The 22,106-nt window shown below is 46.5% G+C and overlaps 5 protein-coding genes across 6 annotated transcripts; 1 reads left to right on the top strand and 4 right to left on the bottom strand.

Annotated features, from left to right (window-relative positions):
- Positions 1 to 792: 792 nt before the first annotated feature.
- prozb (protein Z, vitamin K-dependent plasma glycoprotein b) lies at positions 793 to 4,267 on the top strand. Its single transcript, XM_084004516.1, has 8 exons — positions 793 to 1,112; positions 1,564 to 1,724; positions 1,813 to 1,837; positions 1,937 to 2,104; positions 2,220 to 2,351; positions 2,427 to 2,515; positions 2,608 to 2,746; positions 2,848 to 4,267. Exons 1-8 carry the CDS (start codon positions 980 to 982, stop codon positions 3,969 to 3,971), a joined length of 1,971 nt encoding a protein of 656 aa, XP_083860642.1. The 5' UTR covers positions 793 to 979; the 3' UTR covers positions 3,972 to 4,267.
- Positions 4,268 to 4,295: 28 nt separating this feature from the next.
- Positions 4,296 to 8,047, bottom strand: pcid2 (PCI domain containing 2). Of its 2 annotated transcripts, none has more exons than XM_084004267.1 (15): positions 7,956 to 8,047; positions 7,290 to 7,344; positions 7,117 to 7,206; positions 6,898 to 6,971; positions 6,725 to 6,790; positions 6,569 to 6,610; positions 6,388 to 6,442; positions 6,201 to 6,304; positions 5,887 to 5,962; positions 5,660 to 5,801; positions 5,383 to 5,483; positions 5,241 to 5,314; positions 5,045 to 5,170; positions 4,673 to 4,796; positions 4,296 to 4,500 (listed from the first exon to the last, which is right to left on the bottom strand). In XM_084004267.1, the coding sequence occupies exons 2-15, from the start codon at positions 7,323 to 7,325 to the stop codon at positions 4,411 to 4,413; spliced, it is 1,200 nt and encodes a 399-aa protein (XP_083860393.1). In that variant the 5' UTR covers positions 7,326 to 7,344; positions 7,956 to 8,047; the 3' UTR covers positions 4,296 to 4,410. The 2 variants fall into 2 exon arrangements, with proteins under 2 accessions (XP_083860393.1, XP_083860394.1); XM_084004268.1 differs by having other exon boundaries at positions 7,290 to 7,370; positions 7,956 to 8,023.
- Positions 8,048 to 8,496: 449 nt separating this feature from the next.
- Positions 8,497 to 15,356, bottom strand: LOC311009878 (T-box transcription factor TBX19-like). The gene is made up of 9 exons (XM_084004308.1): positions 15,184 to 15,356; positions 13,802 to 14,076; positions 11,536 to 11,836; positions 10,429 to 10,563; positions 10,288 to 10,349; positions 10,062 to 10,120; positions 9,373 to 9,531; positions 8,919 to 9,033; positions 8,497 to 8,838 (listed from the first exon to the last, which is right to left on the bottom strand). Exons 2-9 carry the CDS (start codon positions 14,074 to 14,076, stop codon positions 8,679 to 8,681), a joined length of 1,266 nt encoding a protein of 421 aa, XP_083860434.1. The 5' UTR covers positions 15,184 to 15,356; the 3' UTR covers positions 8,497 to 8,678.
- A 560-nt stretch (positions 15,357 to 15,916) lies between these two features.
- On the bottom strand, positions 15,917 to 18,578 carry LOC311009602 (vesicle transport protein SFT2B-like). The gene is made up of 8 exons (XM_084003887.1): positions 18,219 to 18,578; positions 17,696 to 17,785; positions 17,532 to 17,617; positions 17,304 to 17,385; positions 17,151 to 17,186; positions 16,976 to 17,034; positions 16,862 to 16,891; positions 15,917 to 16,779 (listed from the first exon to the last, which is right to left on the bottom strand). Exons 1-8 carry the CDS (start codon positions 18,471 to 18,473, stop codon positions 16,743 to 16,745), a joined length of 675 nt encoding a protein of 224 aa, XP_083860013.1. The 5' UTR covers positions 18,474 to 18,578; the 3' UTR covers positions 15,917 to 16,742.
- A 38-nt stretch (positions 18,579 to 18,616) lies between these two features.
- LOC311009600 (uncharacterized protein) lies at positions 18,617 to 20,851 on the bottom strand. The gene is made up of 4 exons (XM_084003884.1): positions 19,753 to 20,851; positions 19,253 to 19,480; positions 19,006 to 19,104; positions 18,617 to 18,879 (listed from the first exon to the last, which is right to left on the bottom strand). The coding sequence occupies exons 1-4, from the start codon at positions 20,008 to 20,010 to the stop codon at positions 18,772 to 18,774; spliced, it is 693 nt and encodes a 230-aa protein (XP_083860010.1). The 5' UTR covers positions 20,011 to 20,851; the 3' UTR covers positions 18,617 to 18,771.
- Positions 20,852 to 22,106: the final 1,255 nt, after the last annotated feature.

Below are 22,106 nucleotides of genomic sequence, written 5' to 3'. Positions count from 1 at the left end.
AAGCTGTAGTAACAACACTCGACATATAATCCAGAGTTCCTCAGGGTTCGATTCTCGCTCCTCTAGAGTTCCTATTTGCTGCATTATTACAGTTTGTAAACACATCTTCCATATGATCAGCTCATAAAGAAGTAGTCGGAACTGGAAGTAATAACGTCTGTTTTCATGTATTTTTGTATCAGTCACTCGGAAATTAGCTTTTGCAGCTTAATGTGAAGCAAAATAAAGAAATTCTACAACCATGAACGTGGACGTTTTTGTGTCAATAAAACTAAAGATTTTATATATTACCTTTCACACTGTCGATGCAATTTTTAATACATCTTATTGGAGAGATCATAAAGTAGTTATTCACATGAAAAGATATAAACAACCCTACTTTTCCTTTTTGGTTATTGCTGTCAATCTATTTAATAATAAGTAAATACAACATTTTAGAACTAGAACTAGAAATAATTATACCTGAATGTCGAAGTTCATTCTTGTGAATTTGAGCAACTCCTTTGGCTGATCGCCCAAATGATGAATAGATTAATTGGGGCCGTTTGACGACTCGGACATTATAACATTAGTTCTTTACCGGTTTCTGACATTTAACAGGAAAAACAATTAGCATCTAGCCGTTAGCATGTAGCTAGAAGCCTCCGGGGCTTTGAAGACTCGGTGTTCTGTCCGTTATTTGTGCTCTGAAATGATTAATCCCGTATTTACTTCCAATCAACAAAGTCGATGTTTCTCTGCTTGTTCAGTGTGTTTGAGACCAGAGTCCACCACTGTTTACCCAGAAGCCCCTCTGTGATGGAATCACATCTGACCTGAAAAGATCTTAAAAGATCCTGTTTAGAAGTTGGACCGTTTCTCACAAGTTCCATCTAACTTTGAATTATCAGGGATCGGAACAATAAAACCTTTGGGGTTCACGTTTCTTCTCGTTGATGACTCAATTGTGACTCATCAGAACGTGCGTGTGCACATACACATGCGCGTGCACGTTGACGGCGTTGTCAGAGTCATGGCGCTCAGCATCATGGCGGCTTGTTGGCGAGCGTCTCCTCTGCTTCTCTACCTCCTCGCTGGCCTCCTTCAGGTCCCGGTCCAGGTCCAGGGTCGAGGTAAGACCTCCAGACTCTTTTACGGTTGTTTGTTCAAAAGTGGCCGAGCTGATTTCAGAGTCGATCGACTATCTGTCGGTGACCGATTGATCGGGCAGGAAACCGTTCAAACATTTGTCCCAAAAACACTCATATTTTAGTTTAGACGATGAGACGATTTAAGATCAAAACTGGAAGGAAACAATATGTTCAACTGAAACAAGTCGGTGCTTTTTCATAATTAATCATAAATTATTTATTCTAACTGAAGACTCCATGAGTGAAATTCATCAAGAGATTTGTGCAATAAATCTTTTTTTATTATTTATTGATCTTTATTAAGAGATTTCTGTGTTTGCATTCACATTTCTTTATTTTGTGTTTTTAATCGGCGTGTTTACTTTCCGACTGTAATATTGATAATAATCTATGACTAATCCTATTAATTAAACGGAGTTCTGGTGTCCGTCAGTGTTCCGGGACCCGCAGGACCACGACGTGTTCCTGCGGTCCAAGCGGGCCAACCTGTTCCTGGTCGAGGAGATCCTGCAGGGGAACCTGGAGCGTGAGTGCTACGAGGAGCTGTGCAACTACGAGGAGGCACGCGAGTACTTCGAGGACACCGACAAGACGGTCAGACTCCCGCCGATCGATCAATAACATCAATCAATCAATAACATCAATCATAGGCATGGAATGAATGAATGTGGTTTCTCTTCAGATCTCCTTCTGGACCGTTTACTACGGTGAGTGTTTGGTTCTTATGTTTGAAACGTAAGTAAACATAAATATTGTGTATTATGATGTAAGTATTGATAAAGGACGTCTATGATCGATGAGGTCAGACGGCGACCAGTGTGACCCCGACCCCTGCCTCCACGGAGGGAACTGCACCGACAAGGTGGGGGGGTTCCAGTGCTCCTGCACCGCCCCCCACTATGGACCGGCCTGTGAACTGGGGGCTCGGGGAGAAGCGGGTCAACCGGCCGTCGCGCCACAAATCACCAGAGCAGGTTTGTAGCCCCAACCACTCCGCCCTCCTCTTGGGGGGGGGGGGGGGGGGGGGCATGGCTAACGAGAGACCAGGACCGGGGCTGCTTTGTGACTCTTGCCTTCTGCCTGTTCTAGAGATCGCCGAGTGTCCGACCGGCGGTCCGTCGGCGTGCCATCAGCTGTGCACGGCGTCCTACCAGACCTTCACCTGCTCCTGCGTGCCGGGGTTCAGACTCCAGACCGACGGGCGGAGCTGCCTCCCTGAAGGTCCGACGCCAGAACCCCCTCAAGTACCACGTTTACCAGAGAACTGGTGAAATAACGGCATCTTTGTGTCCTCAGTGGACTTCCCCTGTGGACAACTTCCTGTCCCCGACCAGAACCCTAAGGCCGCGGTGTCAATGTGTCAACATGGAAACTGTCCCTGGCAGGTAAGACCAGCTCAGCCAATCACAGCGAGGTATCAGCGAGGTGGTCTTTGTTGGTGCTGGAGCTCCGTGGTGGGTTTGTTTTCTGCCTCCAGGTGATCCTGCTGAACAGAAGGGGGGTGGAGCAGTGTGCCGGCGTGGTGCTGGGTCCACACTCCGTCCTCACCACCGCCCGCTGCCTCCTCCGGGACTCGGGTTCCGGCCTCCGACCCTCCAACTTCGCCGTGGTCGCCGGTACGTTTGCTACGAATCTGAGGCCAAACAAGCCTCATTTTTTATTTATAAGTTTTCCAAATAATAAGTCCACTGGATAATGTCAATTTCTCCACTCCTAGGCAACAGCGTTGAGAAGACGGCCGTCCCCGTTCGGGAGCTGCACATCCACAGTCGTTTCCGTATGGATCACCATGACAACGACCTTGCCTTCCTACAGCTGGCCCGCCCCCTGCCCTTTAGCCCCGCCCTCATCCACCTCTGCCTGCCCACCAAGGACTTCAGCGAAAACATCCTAATGCATCCTGGGAAGAGGGGCATCGCCAAGAGGCAGGGGGGCAGCCGGACCCAGAAACTGGTCTACGAGACGTTGGACGAGTGTCGCAGTCATATGAACGTCTCACATCCGCTCACCAACAAAATGTTCTGCATGAGGAGGGAGACTGCACCCGACCAGGACCAGAGGGGCCCACGTGGATCTTCAGGGGACCAAATTGGAGCACACAGGACTCAGAATTCTTCTGATCAAGACCAGAGGGGCCCACGTGGATCTTCAGGGGACCAAATTGGAGCACACAGGACTCAGAATTCTTCTGATCAAGACCAGAGGGGCCCACGTGGATCTTCAGGGGACCAAATTGGAGCACACAGGACTCAGAATTCTTCTGATCAAGACCAGAGGGGCCCACGTGGATCTTCAGGGGACCAAATTGGAGCACACAGGACTCAGAATTCTTCTGATCAAGACCAGAGGGGCCCACGTGGATCTTCAGGGGACCAAAGTGGGACTCAGAATGGATCCGATCAAGACCAGAGGAGGCCACGTGGACCACCAGAGAATCAGAGTGGGACTCAGACTAGACCTTTAAGGAACCAGAATGGAGCCCAGGAGGGTCTGAATGGACACACACAGAACGAGAACCCAACCCTAACTGGGACCCCAAACAGGGCAGAGAACGGGTCAAAGATCCAGAATCAGGAGCCCTCAGGACCAGACCGCCGTTCAAGGCGGGAGGTCAGCGCCCGGCCGTGTGGCGGTCTGTTGCCGGGGACACCAGTCGCCACGGTGGAAAAAGGCACAGTGTTCCTGACCGGGCTGCTGATGTCATCGTCCTCAGGCTGCGATGACGGCGGCAGTCTTTTGTTCACCAAACTGTCCCGGTACCTGAGCTGGATCCGACCGAGAATGGTGGCGGCTGAGGATCACATGACCTCACAAGTCCTCCACTACCCCGAGAACCGCTAGATGAGCTGCCATCCAACGGCACCTGTAGGACGCTTTAACCAATCATCACCACGCTTCACGTTGACTTTTATTAATTATGATGTTCCGAGACCTGGACCAGCAGCACATCGAGTCTCTGAGTTAGAAAGATGAATCCTTTATTTAACTAAATAAATCAATTGTGTTTTGTATTTGAAATGTGCAGATTTAAATTAAAGTGATTACTTTCTCCCTGCCTGCCTGCCTAAAATAAAGACTCCAGTACCCACAATGCACCACCCAAAGCCTCCAGGACACAATGTTAATGTCAATCAGGTTTGTGTTAATAAAGAAAAGAAATTCAGCCACTTTACAAACCAGCTTCTGTTTTATTCAACTTGTTTCTCCAATAAACAATAATAAAAAAAAAAAGGTTTCCAGCAGTGTCTCAGCTGTCAGAGGGGATTGTGGGTAACGTAGTCTAGGAGACTGAGGACAGTGGAGGGAACGGATTCTGTTTACTGACCACAAGCTTCTGGTGCTGATGGGAGATGTAACCTTTGATGTGACCCTGAGGAGATAGAAGCACAGAAGAAGAGTTGTTTGTCTGCTTGCCGTTTCCTGCACGTGTACGTGCGTGTGCACGTGTACGTGCGTGTGCACGTGTACGTGCGTGTGCACGTGTACGTGCGTGTGCACGTGTACGTGCGTGTGCACGTGCGTGTGCATGTGTACGTGCTCACCATGTAGATGAGGTTGGCGAGGATACACTGCACCTCGTCGATGTCCACGTCGTCCAGCTGCATCATCTTCAGAGCCACCAGGAAGGCGTCCAGAGGCAGCTGGTGGGTCTTCAGCAGCAGGTACCTGCAGACACGAGCCTAGGTCAGACTCGGATTGGGTCACACAGAGATCCGGGACCAGAGACCTGGGGATCATTACTATGGGCCCAATACAGTTTCAGATGTACAAACAGGAAAAAGCTTCAAAAGGCTGAAAGCTCACTTTCAGTCCCCTTTTTAAATGAGGGGGTTGGAAGCCCACCAGGAGGACCAGAACTATACTGTCTCTGTCTGCAGCACCCGTGTAATCCACCAGGATCCACCTGAACTCACACTTTCTTGAAGAGGTTTCGGTAGGTGATGATCTTGAGCTTCTCCAGGATCAGGAAGATCCCACAGCGGATGAAGAAGGTCTCGTGTTTGGTCAAAGCCTCGTTCAGCAGCAGCAGGTTCCCCTCGCTGAAACACACCTGGGAGATCAGCTGACAGCACCGTGATGTCACTTCCTGTTGTGTGACCACCTGCTTACCTCACACCTTTGGTGACGTTGGCGAACTGCATGAGGTCGTATTTCCTCAGGAGCTGATGAGTCGGCATGTGGCCCTGCAACGACAAGTTGAGGTCAGACTCGGGTCTGGACTGGGGTTCTGGACCAAGATCTGGTTCCTCACCAGCAGCATCTTGACCGGCAGCAGGTAGATGAGGATCATCCTCTTGTTCTTCTGACTGGAACGATGACAGTGATGGAAGGAAAAGGACAGGAAGTCCTCGGCTGCAGGGACACGCCCACTTTATCATCATCAATACGCATCAGCAATTATATCGTTAATATTCACGTTGGGAATCGCAGACTTAAAGATCAATACACAGATCAATGGACAAAGACAGAGAACAGGCAGAAGAATTACTGTAGTAGTAGTAGTAGTAGTACTGTCGCGGTAGTAGTACCTGGCTTGTAGTCGCTGTCGAACATGGCCTTGCGGCCCACGTAGTACTTGTACGTGACCCTCTGAGCCGGACTGTAGTCGTTCTTCAGGTTGGAGCTGTCGATGGCTCGGATCAGAGGTTTACACAGGTGCAGCTTATTGATCTGATCAGCGGGACAGAGAGGCGGGTCATCCGAGTGTTCTGGAGGTACTGGAGAGTATTGATCAGACCAATCGGACTGGACTCACCTTGAAGTAGATCTTGAACAGCTGGTTGCTCAGAAACATCATCCCCCACTTCTTAGAGTCCTCGATGCCGGCGCGACTGAGACCACAAACACAACAGTTACTGCAGGAGTAGTACTCTGACCACTTCTATACTCAGTAAAGTACTCAGTATACAGAATAATGCTTATGATATCATAGTATTATTATTATTGATGCCTTATATTCTGCTGTTTAATCAATAATAATTATAGTTGATCAATAATCTGAATCTGTCAGATGGACAGCAAGTTGGCTACTTGGTTGTACTTGTACTGTGTGTGTGTACTAGTACTGACTTGTCGCTCGCACACACTCTGAAGCAGCTCATCAGCTGCTCGGCTGCTTTCTCCAGCATCTCGCCCGGCTGACCTTTGCCCTTCTTCTGCAGCTGCTGCTCTGCCTGCACACACACACACACAGGTCAAAGGTGACGCCGGGTCAGCAGCTGACCCCAGATCAGTCGTCATGTGCGTCTTCCCTTACATTGTTGGCGAATATCCGGAGGTCCAGCGTGACGGCGAACATCACGGGCAGCGCCCTGTCACACACAAACACACACACACACACACACACACACACACACACTGAGGCTCTGGAGAGAGGCTAACAGTTCCCCCCCGTTTCCAGCCACTGTGCTAAGATAGGCTAACGCACCGGCACTCACCAGTTTTCCTCTTTGTGGGACTGGAAGGCCCTCAGGAAGGACGTGAGCGGTCAAGGACTGATCGGTTATTGATGACTGATCAAAGCTGCATTGTGTGTGTGTGTTTGTGTGTGTGTGTGTGTGTGTGTGTGTGTGTGTGTGAGTCATGAAGGATATTGAACGACGAGCGTCTGGAACTTGTAGGCTTCAACAAAGTCATGATTGGACACAGCGTAGGTGCACCTGTAACACACACACACACACACACACACAGCCATGTTGCTATGGTTACCAGCAGCCCCCTCCACGTCCACAGCCGACACGTCGGGGAACCTGATTGGTCGTCCTACCTGAGGTGTGCGGCGACCATCTCGTCGTACGGCGGCTCAAGAAGCTGCTGACACTTTTCTTCTGGGCTGGCCAGCTGCAACACACACACACACACACACACACACACACACACACACACACACACACACACACACACACACACACACACACACACACACACACAGAGGTGAGGGCGTATCCTAGCAACGCTGCGACTGGCTGAGGGAGCAAAGCCTCACCTGGAGGCGGGGGTTGGCGACATGTGGATGCTTGAAGGAGAGCAGCTCGGCGCAGAAGGAGCCCTCGTGGTTGTCGAGGGCCTCGTAGACCTGCGGCGGGAGACACCAACGAAGAAGAGTCAGTGACGCGCCATATTCAACACTGAGGGAGAACACGGTGGCGATGATGTCACCTGCTGCAGGTACTGGTTGATGGTGATGTGAGCCATGACGCTGCAGCGCTGCGACCTGGAGACACACAAGTATGTATACCACTGTACAAGTACAAGTAAGAGTACAAATAGAAGTACATGTACATATCCCTCGGGTAAAAGCAGCTGATGTTAGAGTTCAACTGCTTAGTTCTACGTAAAAATTTGAAAACCATCAGCGAATCGTTTCAGTTCTGATTCCAACATTTTCATATTCGGCATTATTATAAAACAAGAACATTCTGAGCCAGTTTAATCAATTACTCTGCCAATAATAATGATTTCTGCGACTAATGAGGAGGACAAACTACTCAATGTATTAAGAATAATAATAATAAAGGCACCCTGAAATGCATTGTGGGGAATTCACCTTACAAAACGGATTCAGCGATCCCCAAAATAATAATCATGAATACAGTACATTAATTGTGAGTCAATCGATTAATCGTTAATGCTTAAAATACGTAGTTTCGACGTTAAAAGACGTTTATTGACGTCACACTTTGTTAGCCTAGATAACCTGCTCGTTAACTCGTCAACTCACCCACTTTTGGGTTTAAAAATTTGAGTTAAACTGATGTTGCCAGATTTTAAACCAACGCGTGAGCTTCGCGTTAGTAAAATAACCCGATAAAAGTAATTACTTACCTTTAATATTCAACTTTTAACCCAGAAAAGAACCGTTTCCCTTCATTCAGCGGTGTGCTAAACCGCGACTGGCAACTACATCCGGGTCGGGCTAGCGTCTGTTTCCGGTAGTGTTTCAGAGTAAGGGGTGGGATATCAAAATAAAACATTAGAAGCAAACCGATATTAAGCACTGGGATAGATGGAGCATCATCAAGCAATGACCAACTCTCGAACTGATGCTCCACGAAGAAATTAAAAGTTTATTAAACCTAATTTAAAGCAACTTCCTAATGAGTTAAACATCGCAATTACAATAGATAAATACAATAACACATGTTATATTCAAGTACTTTCTGGAGTGTACTTTTGAAAATCATGAACGTATACTAAAGTTAAGTTACTGGAGTAGTTATAATAGTAAAACATTTAACATATATAGAGGAAACAACGACTTCAGACTGTAAATAAATGATTTATTTGTAGAGAACGTAGAGAAGCAGCAATAAACAAGCAGCTGAAATAAGCAACGAGTCGATCAAACACAGCTGATGATGTTGGAATAAACAGACAGGTGAGGTTTCACTACTCAACAGCAGGGGGCGCCACAACACCAACAGTTTTTGGATGTAGACTGGTGAAGATAAATATGTATCTACAAACAAAGAAGGGCTCCCAGTAACACCAGTATGTACAATAAGTCGCCAGCATGGTCCACTTCCAATCAGCCAATCAAGTCGCTCATCAGAAGGAGTGGGAGGGACCAGGTGTCCATCCGGTGCCGCCCACTCGGCCGTGACTCGGGGGCTGCATGAGGCTCTCGCTGCTGATTGGTCCATGGAGAGTGGTGCAGGGTGAGTGGGTGGGGCTTAGCTCACTGCATGTCCACAGACAGGGGTACTGGCTGAACACAAAGGTGTACTTACACACATACACAGTACTTCTATACATTATACATGTTAATGGCGGTGGGCGGAGCCTCACCTGGAGTTGTGAGGAGGATGCGGAGGAGGAGCATGTGAGGACGGAGCGCAGCTGGTGGAGGAGGCGGGGGAGGGCCGAGGGGCGGAGCTCCATCCCTCTGACATCACCTGAACTCCTTCAGACAGACAGACTGACAGCAAGCAGCTCATTGATTAGGATCAATCATTCATTCTTTTATTAGGAAATACATGTGAATGTATATGTACTTATACTGCATATAACTGAATTTACACTGGATATCACTGTGTATTTATACTGCCAAGAAAACTAGGTGTATCCATGTTTATTGTATATAAATTATGGGATGTCTGCGTGTGTACAAATATGGATTCATAATCAACGTATTTTCCTTTTTCTGTTGCAAAATGTAATTAAAATAAATTCTTCAACTTCATATAGATATAATATAATATTAATATATATATATAATTATAGTATTAATAAATACACACACCTGAGGAGTGTGTGTGGTGCGGCAGGTAGCTGCCGGGGTAAGGTGTGTGTCGTCCAGGGTAACCGTGGTGTTTGTAACCGTGGTGATGGTGTGATGTCAGCGGGAGGCCCCCGGCGTATGGAAAAGCTCCGCCTCCTCCGGCTGAGCAGAGCGACCAACCTGACACACACACACACACACACACACACACACACACACACACACACACACACACACACACACACACACAGGTCAATATATCTATTAATCCAATATTACAATTAATCATCATCCCGCACATTTTATACTTTATTATGAGGAATAAAACATGACACATGAAATATTACTTTCTAAATTAAATATAAGCAAGTATAAATTATATATGTAATATTATTATATTATTAGACTAATAGAGTAAATACCATGTTAATGATGTTGTGTCAATCATTTGTATATTTCTCTGGATTTGTTTATTTCATGATAAACAAATATTCAATTTGACAACAAAACACTTCACTTTGTATTAAAAATATAGCGATTAGTAAAATGATCATGATTGATATATATAATTCTAATACTGCCTATAAATATGAAATAATAAACACTAATAAAATGAGACAAATATATGCAGTTGTGAATATTTTGTGCATAAAATAACTTTATTGTACGTTTTATTGTATAAATATGAACTATTTAACGCTGCGACTCACAGGGTTGAATCCCAACACGCCCCTCCGAGGACTCCTGTAAGCCACGCCCCCCCGGGTTCCTGAGGTGGACGAATCAAAGCATCAATCAATCCACAAACACGTCCGTTAAACTGCCGTTAAAAATAGTCCCCCCCCCTCCCACAGCCCGCGTCTCAGGTCTCAGGTCTCAGGTCCGGGGTCCCAGGTCTCAGGTCTCAGGTCTGAGGTCTCAGGTCTGGGGTCTCACCTGTCTTTGGTGTCCAGGAAGGCTTTAGCAAACGGGTTGTACTTGATCTTCAGAGCTGTGATCTGCAGACAAACACACAACTTCTGCGTTTACATCATCTAACTCACAGAGGATTCTGCGTGTACATGTGTGTACTTGTACCTCTTCGTTCTGGTAGGCCGTGACGGCGATGAACTGCGTCTCCTTGAAGGAGACGTTGGAGACGAGACGATGACGAGAGCCGACGCAGACGATGTGAAGCTGAGGCTCGTACTTGTGGAGCGAGTTGAGCATGATCTGAGGACGGACATCATACACCTGTTCATACACCTGTAGAGTACAGTATATACCTGATGTAGTGGAGAACTAGTATAAATACTACAAGTACCTGAGAACTGTACTTCACTCAACAGTAGTTGAGTAAACCATCCAGAACTGAACTAAAACCAGATCCAGGTGTAGTTGATGGAGCGGAGCCATCTTTGTCTTTTGGCCCAAACACTCTTTTATCCATCTGTCTCTCCCCCTCCCCCCTCCTCTTCCTCCTCCCCTCCTCCTCCTCCTCCTCACTAACGAGGCCCAATTAACCAATCCCAGCTCTCCAGACACACACACAAAAACAAACTGTTTTCTATTCAGATTGAGAGGCTGGCTGACCCCGCCACTCTGTGTGTGTGTGTGTGTGTGTGTGTTAAATATAGTTTACCTCTCTCTCTCTCTCTCTCTCTCTCGCCCATCTGAAGCATGATGGATAAAATAATTTCCCAGTAAAAAACATAATTACCATAATGTACAAATAAACTGAGCAATTATTTCATTACGGCCGACTCTCTGTTCCAGCTCTGGATAACTGTGTGTGTGTGTGTGTGTGTGTGTGTGTGTGTGTCTGTGTCTGTGTGTGTGTGTCTGTTTGTGTGTGTGTGTGTGTGTGTGTGTGTGTGTGTGTGTATGATAATGGGGTAAATATAAACAACGTTATTGCCAATTTTGTAGTGTGTGTTTGTGTCTGTGTGGAGGCCTCTCGACAGGAAGTGCATCAAACTGCCGCTGGCCAATTAAGAGCTGTTTATCCCGTTCCCGTGGTTACGAGGGGGCGAGCGGGTGAAGTAGGGGAGAGGAGAGGAACTGAAGTGGTAAATTAGAGGTGGTAGTTCCACCGCGGGACAATAGAGAGGGAAAGAGGGAGAGAGAGAAGGAGAGGAGATGCTCTTGATGTGGAGAGCTGGATGAAGGAGAGAAGAAGAACTGAAGGAAGTCAAAGGAACTCACCTGTCCTCCTCCGTTGACCTTGTTGGTGAGTTTGACCTTGTTGAAGGTCACGGCCGCCTTCATCCAGTGAGCGCCGAAGTTGGGCGAGTCGGGGTGGATGTAGATGCCGCCGTGGCCCTGTCCCTCGCCGTGGCCCCGCCCCTCGCCGTGGCCCCGACCCTCGGCCCGCCCCGCCGCCACCCACTCCCCGTTCACGAACTTCCAGCGGCAGCTGTCGGCCGGCACGAAGTCCAGCAGCAGCGAGTACATGGAGCTGGGGTCCAGACCGGACACGCTGACCTTCAGGACCGGGAACATCCGGCTGCAGGACCAGGTTCTCGTTAGCCGACGTTTCGTTCATACAGAACTATATACGACATCACAGCTCGGAAACATTCTTATCGGTTCTTGATCCACCAAACATCAACACAACAACCAGAAAAGTACTCATTGTGTAATTCTGTAAATCCTGATTTTATCCCACTATTATTCACAGAATCTTTCATTTAAAAGTTGTGGACATGAAAGAGGAAGTATTCAGATACTTTGCTGCAGTAAAAGTACTAATACTCAGGGAAAGTATGTCGGTGTAATCAGCCAGATGTAGTTTTATATATATTATTATATATTATATCATGAGATGATGATGACTCAGCATTCAGATCAAATTTTACTGTTGTAGTTGGTTGAACTAAATTATTATTATTTATTAATTAATAATAAAACACATGAACATTATGATGAATATGTTAAAGGTCATATTGATAACATTTTTATGTAAACTAAGAATATAAAAAAATACATCCACAGAGCTTTTAGAAAGGTGTAGAAAAAAAAGTATCACTTCTCGTGAAGAAAATATTTTTGATTGTGAATCAATCATTTTAAAAAATGTTGTCTTTCCTGCGTAGTCAGGGGGTCTTTGGGGTCGCCAGTTAGTGTGGAAAAAACAGGGAAATGAGTTTGATGGCATTTGGGTACCAGGCCCAAGTGCTAAGTGACAAAAGGAGGAGCGAGAGCAGAGTGAACGTTCTGCGTCGCCGTTTGATCGTCGGAGTCAGCTTAATGTTAACATTATTACTAATATGTAAATAACATTATAAAGATTGACATCATGACTACATCTGGAACATCAGAGGTTTTAAAGGAAAGAAACCTTGATGCTGAGTTTCCCTGTGGTTGTGTATGTTTCTGTGTTTAATGTGACTCTGAAGAAGATGAAGCTGTCAACAAACGGAGAGTAAATGTCGTGAAACAGAAAGTAGCATTAGCGCGGACGCTCAAGCAAAGTAAAAGTGCTCGAGTGAAGAGCTTCAGTAAATAAAGTCTCTCCGGCAGCAACAGCAGCTGAAGTGGCGTTCTGCAGGTGTGAATGGAGTGTTCTCCCACCGCGGGGCGCGACCCGCCAACACGCCTCGGCTCGCTAAAAAACACAGGCCGCCGCCGACACTAATGAATAACCCCGATTAATAGGGCCGCTGGTCTGGAGTCAGCCTCCAACACAGCACTGAGGGAGTCCCGGTTCAACTCCTGAACATTCACAAAACTTGTTTATAGGATGTTTAATTTGTTTTCATCATAAAACACAACGAAAGCACCCCCCCCCCCCCCATCACAACCCCCCTGCCCCACCACCAACCAAACCACAATGTCTTCTCTGTTTCCTTCATGGTGAAAACTGAGACTGATGTTTTATCTGGGAAGATGTGAGATTTGATATTCATTGAAATATTGAGAAAGCAGCTTCTCTATTTAAAGGGACTCGATGAATGCCAGTTGGCCAATCAGAGGGCTGAAACCAACAGATAAAGATGTTTGTTATGACATGTAATTGGTTCAATGTGGACAAAACTCTCAGATTCCTTGTAATGAGACAGATTTCAGGTGGACCGTCGACGACCCACACTGGGGACTAACAACCCACACGGGGCACCAATGACCCAAACGGGGGAACAGACGACCCACACGGGGCACCAATGACCCAAACGGGGAACCGACGACCCACACGGGGCACCAATGACCCAAACGGGGAACTGACAACCCTCACTGGGGACTAACGACCCACACGGGGCACCAATGACCCTCACGGGGCACCAATGATCCTCACTGGGGACTGACGACCCACACGGGGCACAGACGACCCACAGATGTAAAAATGACCTACAGGTGGACCAAACCTGAGCCACTGAGGTGGCAGATGAGGAAATAGGTATTTGTGATTTTTTTGTACGATAATGACAGAAGTTGGGTGTTGAGGTTAGACGACTCGTCCAAGTCCAGGTCTTACCGTCCGTTCTTGGTGACGATCATCTCGTTGGTGACATGCTGGAACTTCCTCCACAGCTCGGCGTCCTCTAGCGCCACCCTCAGCTCCCTCTCCGTCGGGTCGCCCTTCTCCCGGCCGCCCTGCAGCTCGCTCTCCACTGCACTCAGCAGCCGTGACATGCAGCGCTCGGCCGGGCCAGGGCTGCACGCCACCGCGCCTGAACCCACAGCACCGGCGGTGGTCCGGTCTCCTGGAGACACAGAGTCCCCGTCCTCCTGTAAGCCCTCCACCTTCATCTGCATCACAACCAAAGACACGGTTACTGGGGAACCGCGTTTCCATCTCCTCACAGACGGACGAATCAACGCATCCTAGTGTAGGTCAAAAACAGTTCTGGAAGCCTTTGAACGAGGCATTTCATTGACATTTAAGAAAATAAATTATCATCATTAGCATTAATGATGATAATACGTTTGACTTTAATTTTCAGTGACGTTTTTCCACATTCAACATTAATTATTTAATAGACTTTTAAAAGACCTTCTTTCATTTTCAATTAATCTTCACATAAATGTTAAATGTTTTTCACACAATTTAATGGATTTAAAACACGTTAGACTGAATCTTAATAAATATTATAATATATACTTAAATGTTTGCAGCTTTAATTATGCTGGCTGTTGTGTCAGTGCGTCACTGATATAATTGTATTAGTCGAAGCTATTATTCTATATGCATGTTGATATTTATACATCTAAATAAATATATATTTATATATCAATATTTAGATCTGAAACATGTTAACTCATTCATGTATTCCAGGATATTTTAATTAAGGTATTTTAATTAAGTTTATTAGGCTTAAGAATTGTTCAGACAATCTTTATATATAATATTAATATAATATATATATATTATATTATATATATATATAAAGTAATAATTAGGAAGAGCTCAAGCACATTCCAGCTACATGGTTAAAAATATTTAAATCTCCAATAAAATGATATGCATATCATTAAATACTTTTCTATTTGTCAAATATTAAACTTGTTTTGGTACAACGCAGCAGAAATCCAAACATCAATATTAGGATTACATAGATATGTGTATTACCAATAAAAACTGCTGGTTCTAATTGGATAATGACTTAATTGTGATCTCCTGGAGGCAGCAGAGACGAAACCAGGAGACAAATACAACACAAAAATATTTCGTAAAAGAAACTCCACATTTGTACATTTATAACTACGAGGGAAAATAGACATTCAAGTATTTAATCACCAGCAGCTTTGTATCAAAATTCCTATAAAAAAATCATAAAATAATCAAATCTTCTTTGTTAGTAATAATAATAATAATAATATTGTTACGAGTATTATTATTAATAATCACAAACTTACCTGAGAGACGCGTCGCCTTTGTGAGGAGCTAAATGTGAGATTTGACTGAAACAACAGTTAATATGAGATGAACGAAGGCAGAGTTGTGTGTGAAGCTGCTCGGGCTCCATCTGGACCAATCACAGGCCTTGCTCTCTCTCTCTCTCCCTCACTGTGTTTGCACCTCACTCGCCCTCTCCATCACTGGCCTGGAGTAAGCCTGGAAACATCTGACAGGCAGCAAACACACACAAACACGTCGGCCAACGTGAAAACACAACTCATAAAGGAAACTTTGACAGATGTGACATTCGGTCCAGGTGTTGCATCAGGGTGGAGTGAGCTGGTGCACGTGTTCCTACTTCAACACCAGGAGTTCACGATCCAAAGATTCTTCAAAACACCTCCTGAGAGTACAGCGACCGCATGAATCAGTAGATCGCCTGATCACCAGATGAATAGATCACCAGATCACCAGAGGGGCTTTGTGAGGACGAGACGCTGCGTGTTTCAGTGACGAAGACGCGATGAAGAAGTGAAGCATATGGATGACTCGGCGAATGTCGAGCAACGTGAAGCTGACAAGGCGTTAAATGTCAGCGTGTAACAGAGACCAGGTCAACATCTGGAGGGACTCGGACACATGAGACCCCCGCACGCCATGTGTGTGTGTGTGGTTTAATCAGCGGCCGGAGATTACAGGCTTTAGAGACTTAGAGACAGCAGGTAAACACACACACACACACACACACTCGTCGGTGTTTAATATTTATTTATTAAACACACAAACAAACAAACAAACAAACAGGAAACTCAACAGCTGTTTCCTGCCTGAGACGTTTGAGTGACATCAGTATTCTCAGAACTCTGCAGGTATTGATCGTCAGTTCATCAGCAGAGAAAAACAAACATATAAAAACAAGTAACACAAAGTAACAGTAACGTCTACGTTTACTGGAAATGTATTCAACCATACTTAAATATATTTAAATCTACTTCAATATATTTACATATGAGAAAAATTAAGTAGAAATGTGATTTGAGCAATGTTAAAATCTTGTTATTCAGATTGTGTAAAAGTACAAATACACCGAGTATGACGTCTTGAAATACTTTATTTTAAGTACAAACAGCCCACAGTAGAAATACTCTCTGTTCCTTCAGTAAAAGTACCTCAGTAGAGTATTAGAGTATTATATATCTCCATCAGATTATCATGACTCAGCATTCCTTCATTGGACTCATCTGCTGATTACTGCCTTCGTTAATCCATTGATTGTTTGATTGAGGTTATAGGTGTCCCTGGAAGTTATTAAAATTGCTACCAATTCTTCCTCGTCATTTTGGTCCCTGAATACAAACAGCTGCATTAAAGCATATAAAAATATAAATACGAGAAGAATCGTTTGAACAGACAGGAAACAAGCTAGCAGCTAACAGCTAACGGCTAACTACAGAGCGTCAGGTTCCTGTCAGAGAACAGTTGAAATGTTTCAGGCCTGGGATCAGCTGCTGATTGGATGCACAGATACACACCTCTCGGCAGCTCTGCGTCCTGATTGGTCAACACGGGACGCGGCTCAGACGCACATCGCACACAATTTCTTCACGCCGTCCCTGAAAGACCGAGAGAGGACCGTTAGCATGCTAATCAGTTAGCATCGATATCTGATCAGACACAGAAGTAGATGAAAGTTACCTGGCGAAGGGGATGTATGAGAGACCGTACCTGAGACAGACAACAGCAGTCAGACAGGTGTGCATTTATACATACATGTGTGTACTTATACATGTGTGTGTGTGTGTGTGGTACCAGGTGAAGGCCAGGAACTGAAGGACACAGAACAGCAGAGCCAGACCGTTGTTCTTCCACTGCAGAGAAACAGAACACAAACACATATCATGTGGAAATACACAATATATATATATATATATATATGTATTTATAGAGAGAGAGAGTAAATGTACGCTGCATTTGTGTTTCTCACCCAGAATGCAGCACAAAGCGTCAACACCAAACAAACCTGAGAGAGACGGTGTTTTTAGTATTGAACTACTCATAACACTCACATACTACTACTTCTACTACTACTACTACTAGTAGTACTACCGGTAGTACACGTGTGTGTGGCAGCCCTCACCATCATGATGGCGGTGGCGAGCGCTCTCTCTTTGGCACACATGGTGACGAGCTGCCGACACGGGCCGATCAGGAACATGGTGCTGAAAAACATTCAAACCTGTCATTCACACTTCCACCAGCGGGAGCGACGTGTCACTGAAAACAGCAGCCGGGCATGATGGGTAACGTAGTTAAAACACCACACGTTCTGAGCCTGGGTGTGAGCCTGGCTCCCTGGTTCTGGTACCTGGCCAGAGCACAGACGTTTCCCACGCTGTAGAGGACAGCGAACACAACGAGCCCGATGCCTGGAATCCACAACATGCAGCTTCCCTGCAAAAAGAAAACAGGGCATCACCATGGATACCGACAGGAAGACGGGACTGCTGCCGTTACCGTGGCAACACTCACCAAGATGGAGCAGAAGACACCGAGGACGAAGCAGACTGCGAAGCCCTTCATCCTGGTCCCAAAGGCCAGCGTTGAAGCCTCATTGGCTCTCTGCGGTTTATGCCAGGTGAAGAAGAACAACTTAGACGTATGAATATGTTAATGAGGTGATGCCTTCAGGGTAATATTGACTTTTATGAGTCAGTTAAACAACTATAATAAAACAGGTTAAACAGGAGGGAAGTAGTTATTTAATACAAATACATCACATATAATATTCTGAAGTAGAGAGTACTTTAACAGGTACTTTTACTTGGAAAACGCGGTATTACTTCTCTTGAAGTGAAATATTGAGTACTGCGAGTATAAATACACAAAATTAAACTTTTTGGGTGTTTTGAAAGAACATGCAACTGGTTGGTATAAATGGTGTAATCACCAGCGGACGTTTTAAATTGGTTTTAACTGGCGGAGCGTCCCAGTAAACAAGCTACCGAGCTAACAGGCTAACAGCAGCCTGGATGCTAGTAGCCAGACCCGTCACCTCCAGGATCCCGGTCCCGTCGCTGTTTGCGTCATCCTGGCCGCTCAGAACCTTCTTCAGTTTGTCCATGAGCTCCTTTCCGTCCGTCTGGCTGCCGAGACACTTCCCCGAAGCTCCGCAGATGTTTGTTTTAAGTTCCAACAGGTGTATCACTTCCGCCTGCAGTACCGCCTCTGGCCACACCGCGACCAAGGGGGGCGCTGTTTCCTCCGCATCCAACACCAGGGAGGAGATCGATAGTAGAAGAAGAATCATGTTTGTGTGACCGAGAGGCAAGAAAACTCCGTTTTATTCATTTTCACCATTTAGATCAAATACAAGTACTGAGAAGTAGACGTTCTCTTTAAACACAGCATAAGATCACTTTCTATCTCCACAATCAAACTTTATTTAAAAACCAGTCAGAGACAGAGGTGCTCAACATTAGCTTCATAGTTAGCCTCCGTTAGCGTAGAGATCTACGTGAACACGGATCGGCTTCTCCGCTTCATCACAGAGTCAACAACACTGCTGATGTCATCGTCCGCGTGTGACGACGTCACTGTCCCATCCCTCAGGGGACTCTGACCCGGGTGGAGGTCCAGGTGGACGACGGAGGAGGAGACACCGGAACGTGACACGTAGGACAGGACGGCTTCCTCCACAGCCACTCCTCTATACACTGGAGGGGGAGGGGGGGGGGGGGGGGGGGGGGTGTTTACATTCTAGTTGTTGACAGTTTTTATTGTGTGTGTGTGTGTGTGTGTGTGTGTGTGTGTGTGTGTGTGTGTGTGTGTGTGCGTGTTACCTCTCTGTGGAAGGTGTGTGAACACTGCAGCTCTCTGGCTCCTCCCCCTCCTCCTCTCAGCTCGTGATGACAGATCAGACAGATGCTGTCGGCGTCGCTCTGCAGCAGAAACACACTAGCTTAGCATAGGTTGGCATAGTTTTGCTCAGCATAGTTCAGCATAGCATAGGTTATTTTAGCATAGATTATTTTAGCATAGATTATATTGCTAATATACTGGAAAGTGCTAACCCCGGTCTTCACCCACCAGCGACATGACGTTGCGTCTCCTGAACTGGCCCCGCCTCTCCGGCGCCGTGACCTCGGGGATGGTGGGGATGAGGGAGGGTCTCCGCTCGGCGGCAGCGGGTGCAACCACTTGCTGCGGCGACAGCAGGAGGCTGCGGGAGGAGTTGCGGTGCAGCAGGACCCTCGCCGTCACTGGGGTCTTGGTCGACGAGTGGAGGCGAGACAGCTGCATGGACGACAGCGTGGCCTGGAGAGAGAGACAGGCACGGCTCACTGGCCTGGTCTAACTGGTCTGACTGGTCCCCATTTGGACCAACTCTTGGAGTCTGTAAGTGATGACCATATTGACTCTGGTCTCGTCTAAGAACCAGACCACCAGACCAGAAGTCTGATTCGTGGTCTGCATGCTTACCTTTGGACCTGATGGACCGGATCGGTAAGAGCTACAAAGACTGGGGGGGACCTGGTTCTGGTGTTGGTTACTGGTACAACTCCTAAAGTTGCTGGTCCTGGTCTTACCGGACAGGGCAGCGAGGCCCGGCGTTCGGCCCTCCTCCGGACCGGTGGCTCCGCCTCCACGACCTCCTCGGCCTCCTCGTCTTCAGGTCTGCTCGGCTGCTCCGACGCACGGTAGCGCAGCATCCAGGCGTTGAAGATGCGAGCGTCCTCCTCCTCGTCCTCCTCCTTCTCCTCGTCCTCCTCCAGCTCCTCCCCGTCTTCTCTCAGAGGAGCGTCAGTGTCCGAAAACACATCCGCTTCTTCTTTGTCCGAATCCATGACGATACGATAATTACGTTTGTGGAGCTAGCAGCTAGCTACTTCAACGTTAATAACAAAAACAACGTTGACCAATGGAACCATCTGCCTTAAGCTAAACCACCAGAACCAGGCTAAATTTCATTCAGGCTATGTTCAACTCGGGCTAAGTTTCATTCAGGCTAAATTTCACTTGGGCTAAGTTTATCACGGGCTACATTTAGCTCGGGCTAACTCTCTGAACAACCACCAGGTTGAACCGGGCTAATTAACCGAGTTAGCAAGAGTAAACTGAAGCTAAGGCTAAGGCTTAATTCGGACAACACATCAGTAATTAGAAACAAATAAAGGTTTGAATCGGCCTAAGATTTGATTCAGACCAGCTAATTAAACGCTAATAAAGCTACTTTCTTTAGTTTAATGCTATCGAAGCTAAGCCGAAGCTAAGTGAGCTAAACAGATCCACAAATCCAGTCCACAGTGTATCTCTCAGATCCAGATGAAGCCGGTCCTCCTCACGTCCTCTTCTCCCTGTGGTCCTGGTCTGCTGCGGACCCTCTTCTCTCTGTCTCTGTTAATCCGTTTAGAGGAGCTCAGGTGGGCGGGGCCAGATTATAAAGTGGGCGGGGTCAGATTACAGCTGGTTTACTGGATGTGTGTCAGAGAGAGAGAGCTGCTGGTGACGAAGAGCAGATCACAGATCAGACATTACTCCTCTTCCTCCTCCCCCTCCTCTGCTTCCTCCCCCCCAAAGTGAAAGTATTTACAACAGGTAACCACGGTAACCGTCTCTGATGATGTTAGCGATTAAGAACTTAAATGATGATTTTCTACTACATGTTCAGTTCGGTCGACAGGGACACCGTTGACTGTGAGTCTGAGTGTAATGATAATAATAATAATCATTCTTTATTTATATAGCACTTTTCACAGCACAGAGTCACAAAGTGCTTCACAAAACATGATAAGACAACAGTAAATACAAAGATGAAGAGCAGCCAAGAATAAAACAACGACAGTAATTAACTGCCATGCAGTTCAAAGGCCTGTCGAAACAGGTAGGTTTTTAACTGCGCCCTGAAAGCTTCAGACGACGCAGAGGCTCTCAAGTCTGCGGGAAGGGCGTTCCAGAGTCTGGGGGCCACCGAACGAAAGGCTCGGTCCCCTTTAGTTTTTTTTTTTTTAAGATTTTTTTGAGGCATAGACGCCTTTTATTAGCAGTGGATAGATCGGAAACATGAGGAGAGAGAGAGGGGATGTGACATGCAGCAAAGGACCTCCGGCCGGGATTCGAACCGGGGTCGGCTGCGTATGTACGTTCGTACATGGCATGCGCAGACCCATGCAGGGCATTGAAGGTGGTTACCAGAATTTTAAATTTGAATCTGAAAGCTATGGGGAGCCAATGTAGGGCGCGGAGGATAGGAGTGATATGGCAGGACTTCTGTGAGCGAGTTAGCAGCCTAGCGGCAGCGTTTTGTATTAGTTGTAGACGATCCAGAGATGATTTATTGAGGCAGGTAAACAGTGAGTTACAGTAATCAAGTCTGGATGAGATGAAAGCGTGGACGGCCAGTTCGAGTTCAGAGTGGGATACCATGGTTCTGAGTTTAGCAATATTTCTGAGATGGAAGAAGCAGGTGCGGGATAGGGTTTTGATGTGTTTGTCTAGGAGCATGTTTTGGTCAAATAAAACGCAGAGGTTTCTCAGGCTGGAGCGGATGTTACAGGTTAAGGCCCCCATGTGGGCAGTCACCTTGGCTACGATGGGATCAGCAGCAACAATGAGAACCTCAGGTTTTTCTGGGTTTAGCTGGAGGGAGTTGCCTGCCATCCAGTTCTTAATGGTGGCTATGCATTCGAGGAGAACATTTATTTTTTCTAAGTTATCTGGTTTAAAAGATAGATATAGCTGGATATCATCCGCATAGCAATGGTAGGAAATACATTTGAAGCTATTGATTAGGGGGCCTAAGGGGAGCAGGTAGAGAGCCCAAAGGATTGGAGCCAACACTGAGCCTTGAGGCAGGCCGCAATGTAAGGCTGCGGGCACAGATGTGTGAGGGCCGGCAGCCACAGTAAAGCTTCTCTCAGATAGGTATGAGGAAAACCATTTC

The sequence above is a fragment of the Eutrigla gurnardus genome (assembly GCF_963514095.1).
Source record: "Eutrigla gurnardus genome assembly, chromosome: 24".
Classification (NCBI taxonomy): domain Eukaryota; kingdom Metazoa; phylum Chordata; class Actinopteri; order Perciformes; family Triglidae; genus Eutrigla; species Eutrigla gurnardus.
This window is presented reverse-complemented; position numbering and strand designations above follow the sequence as displayed.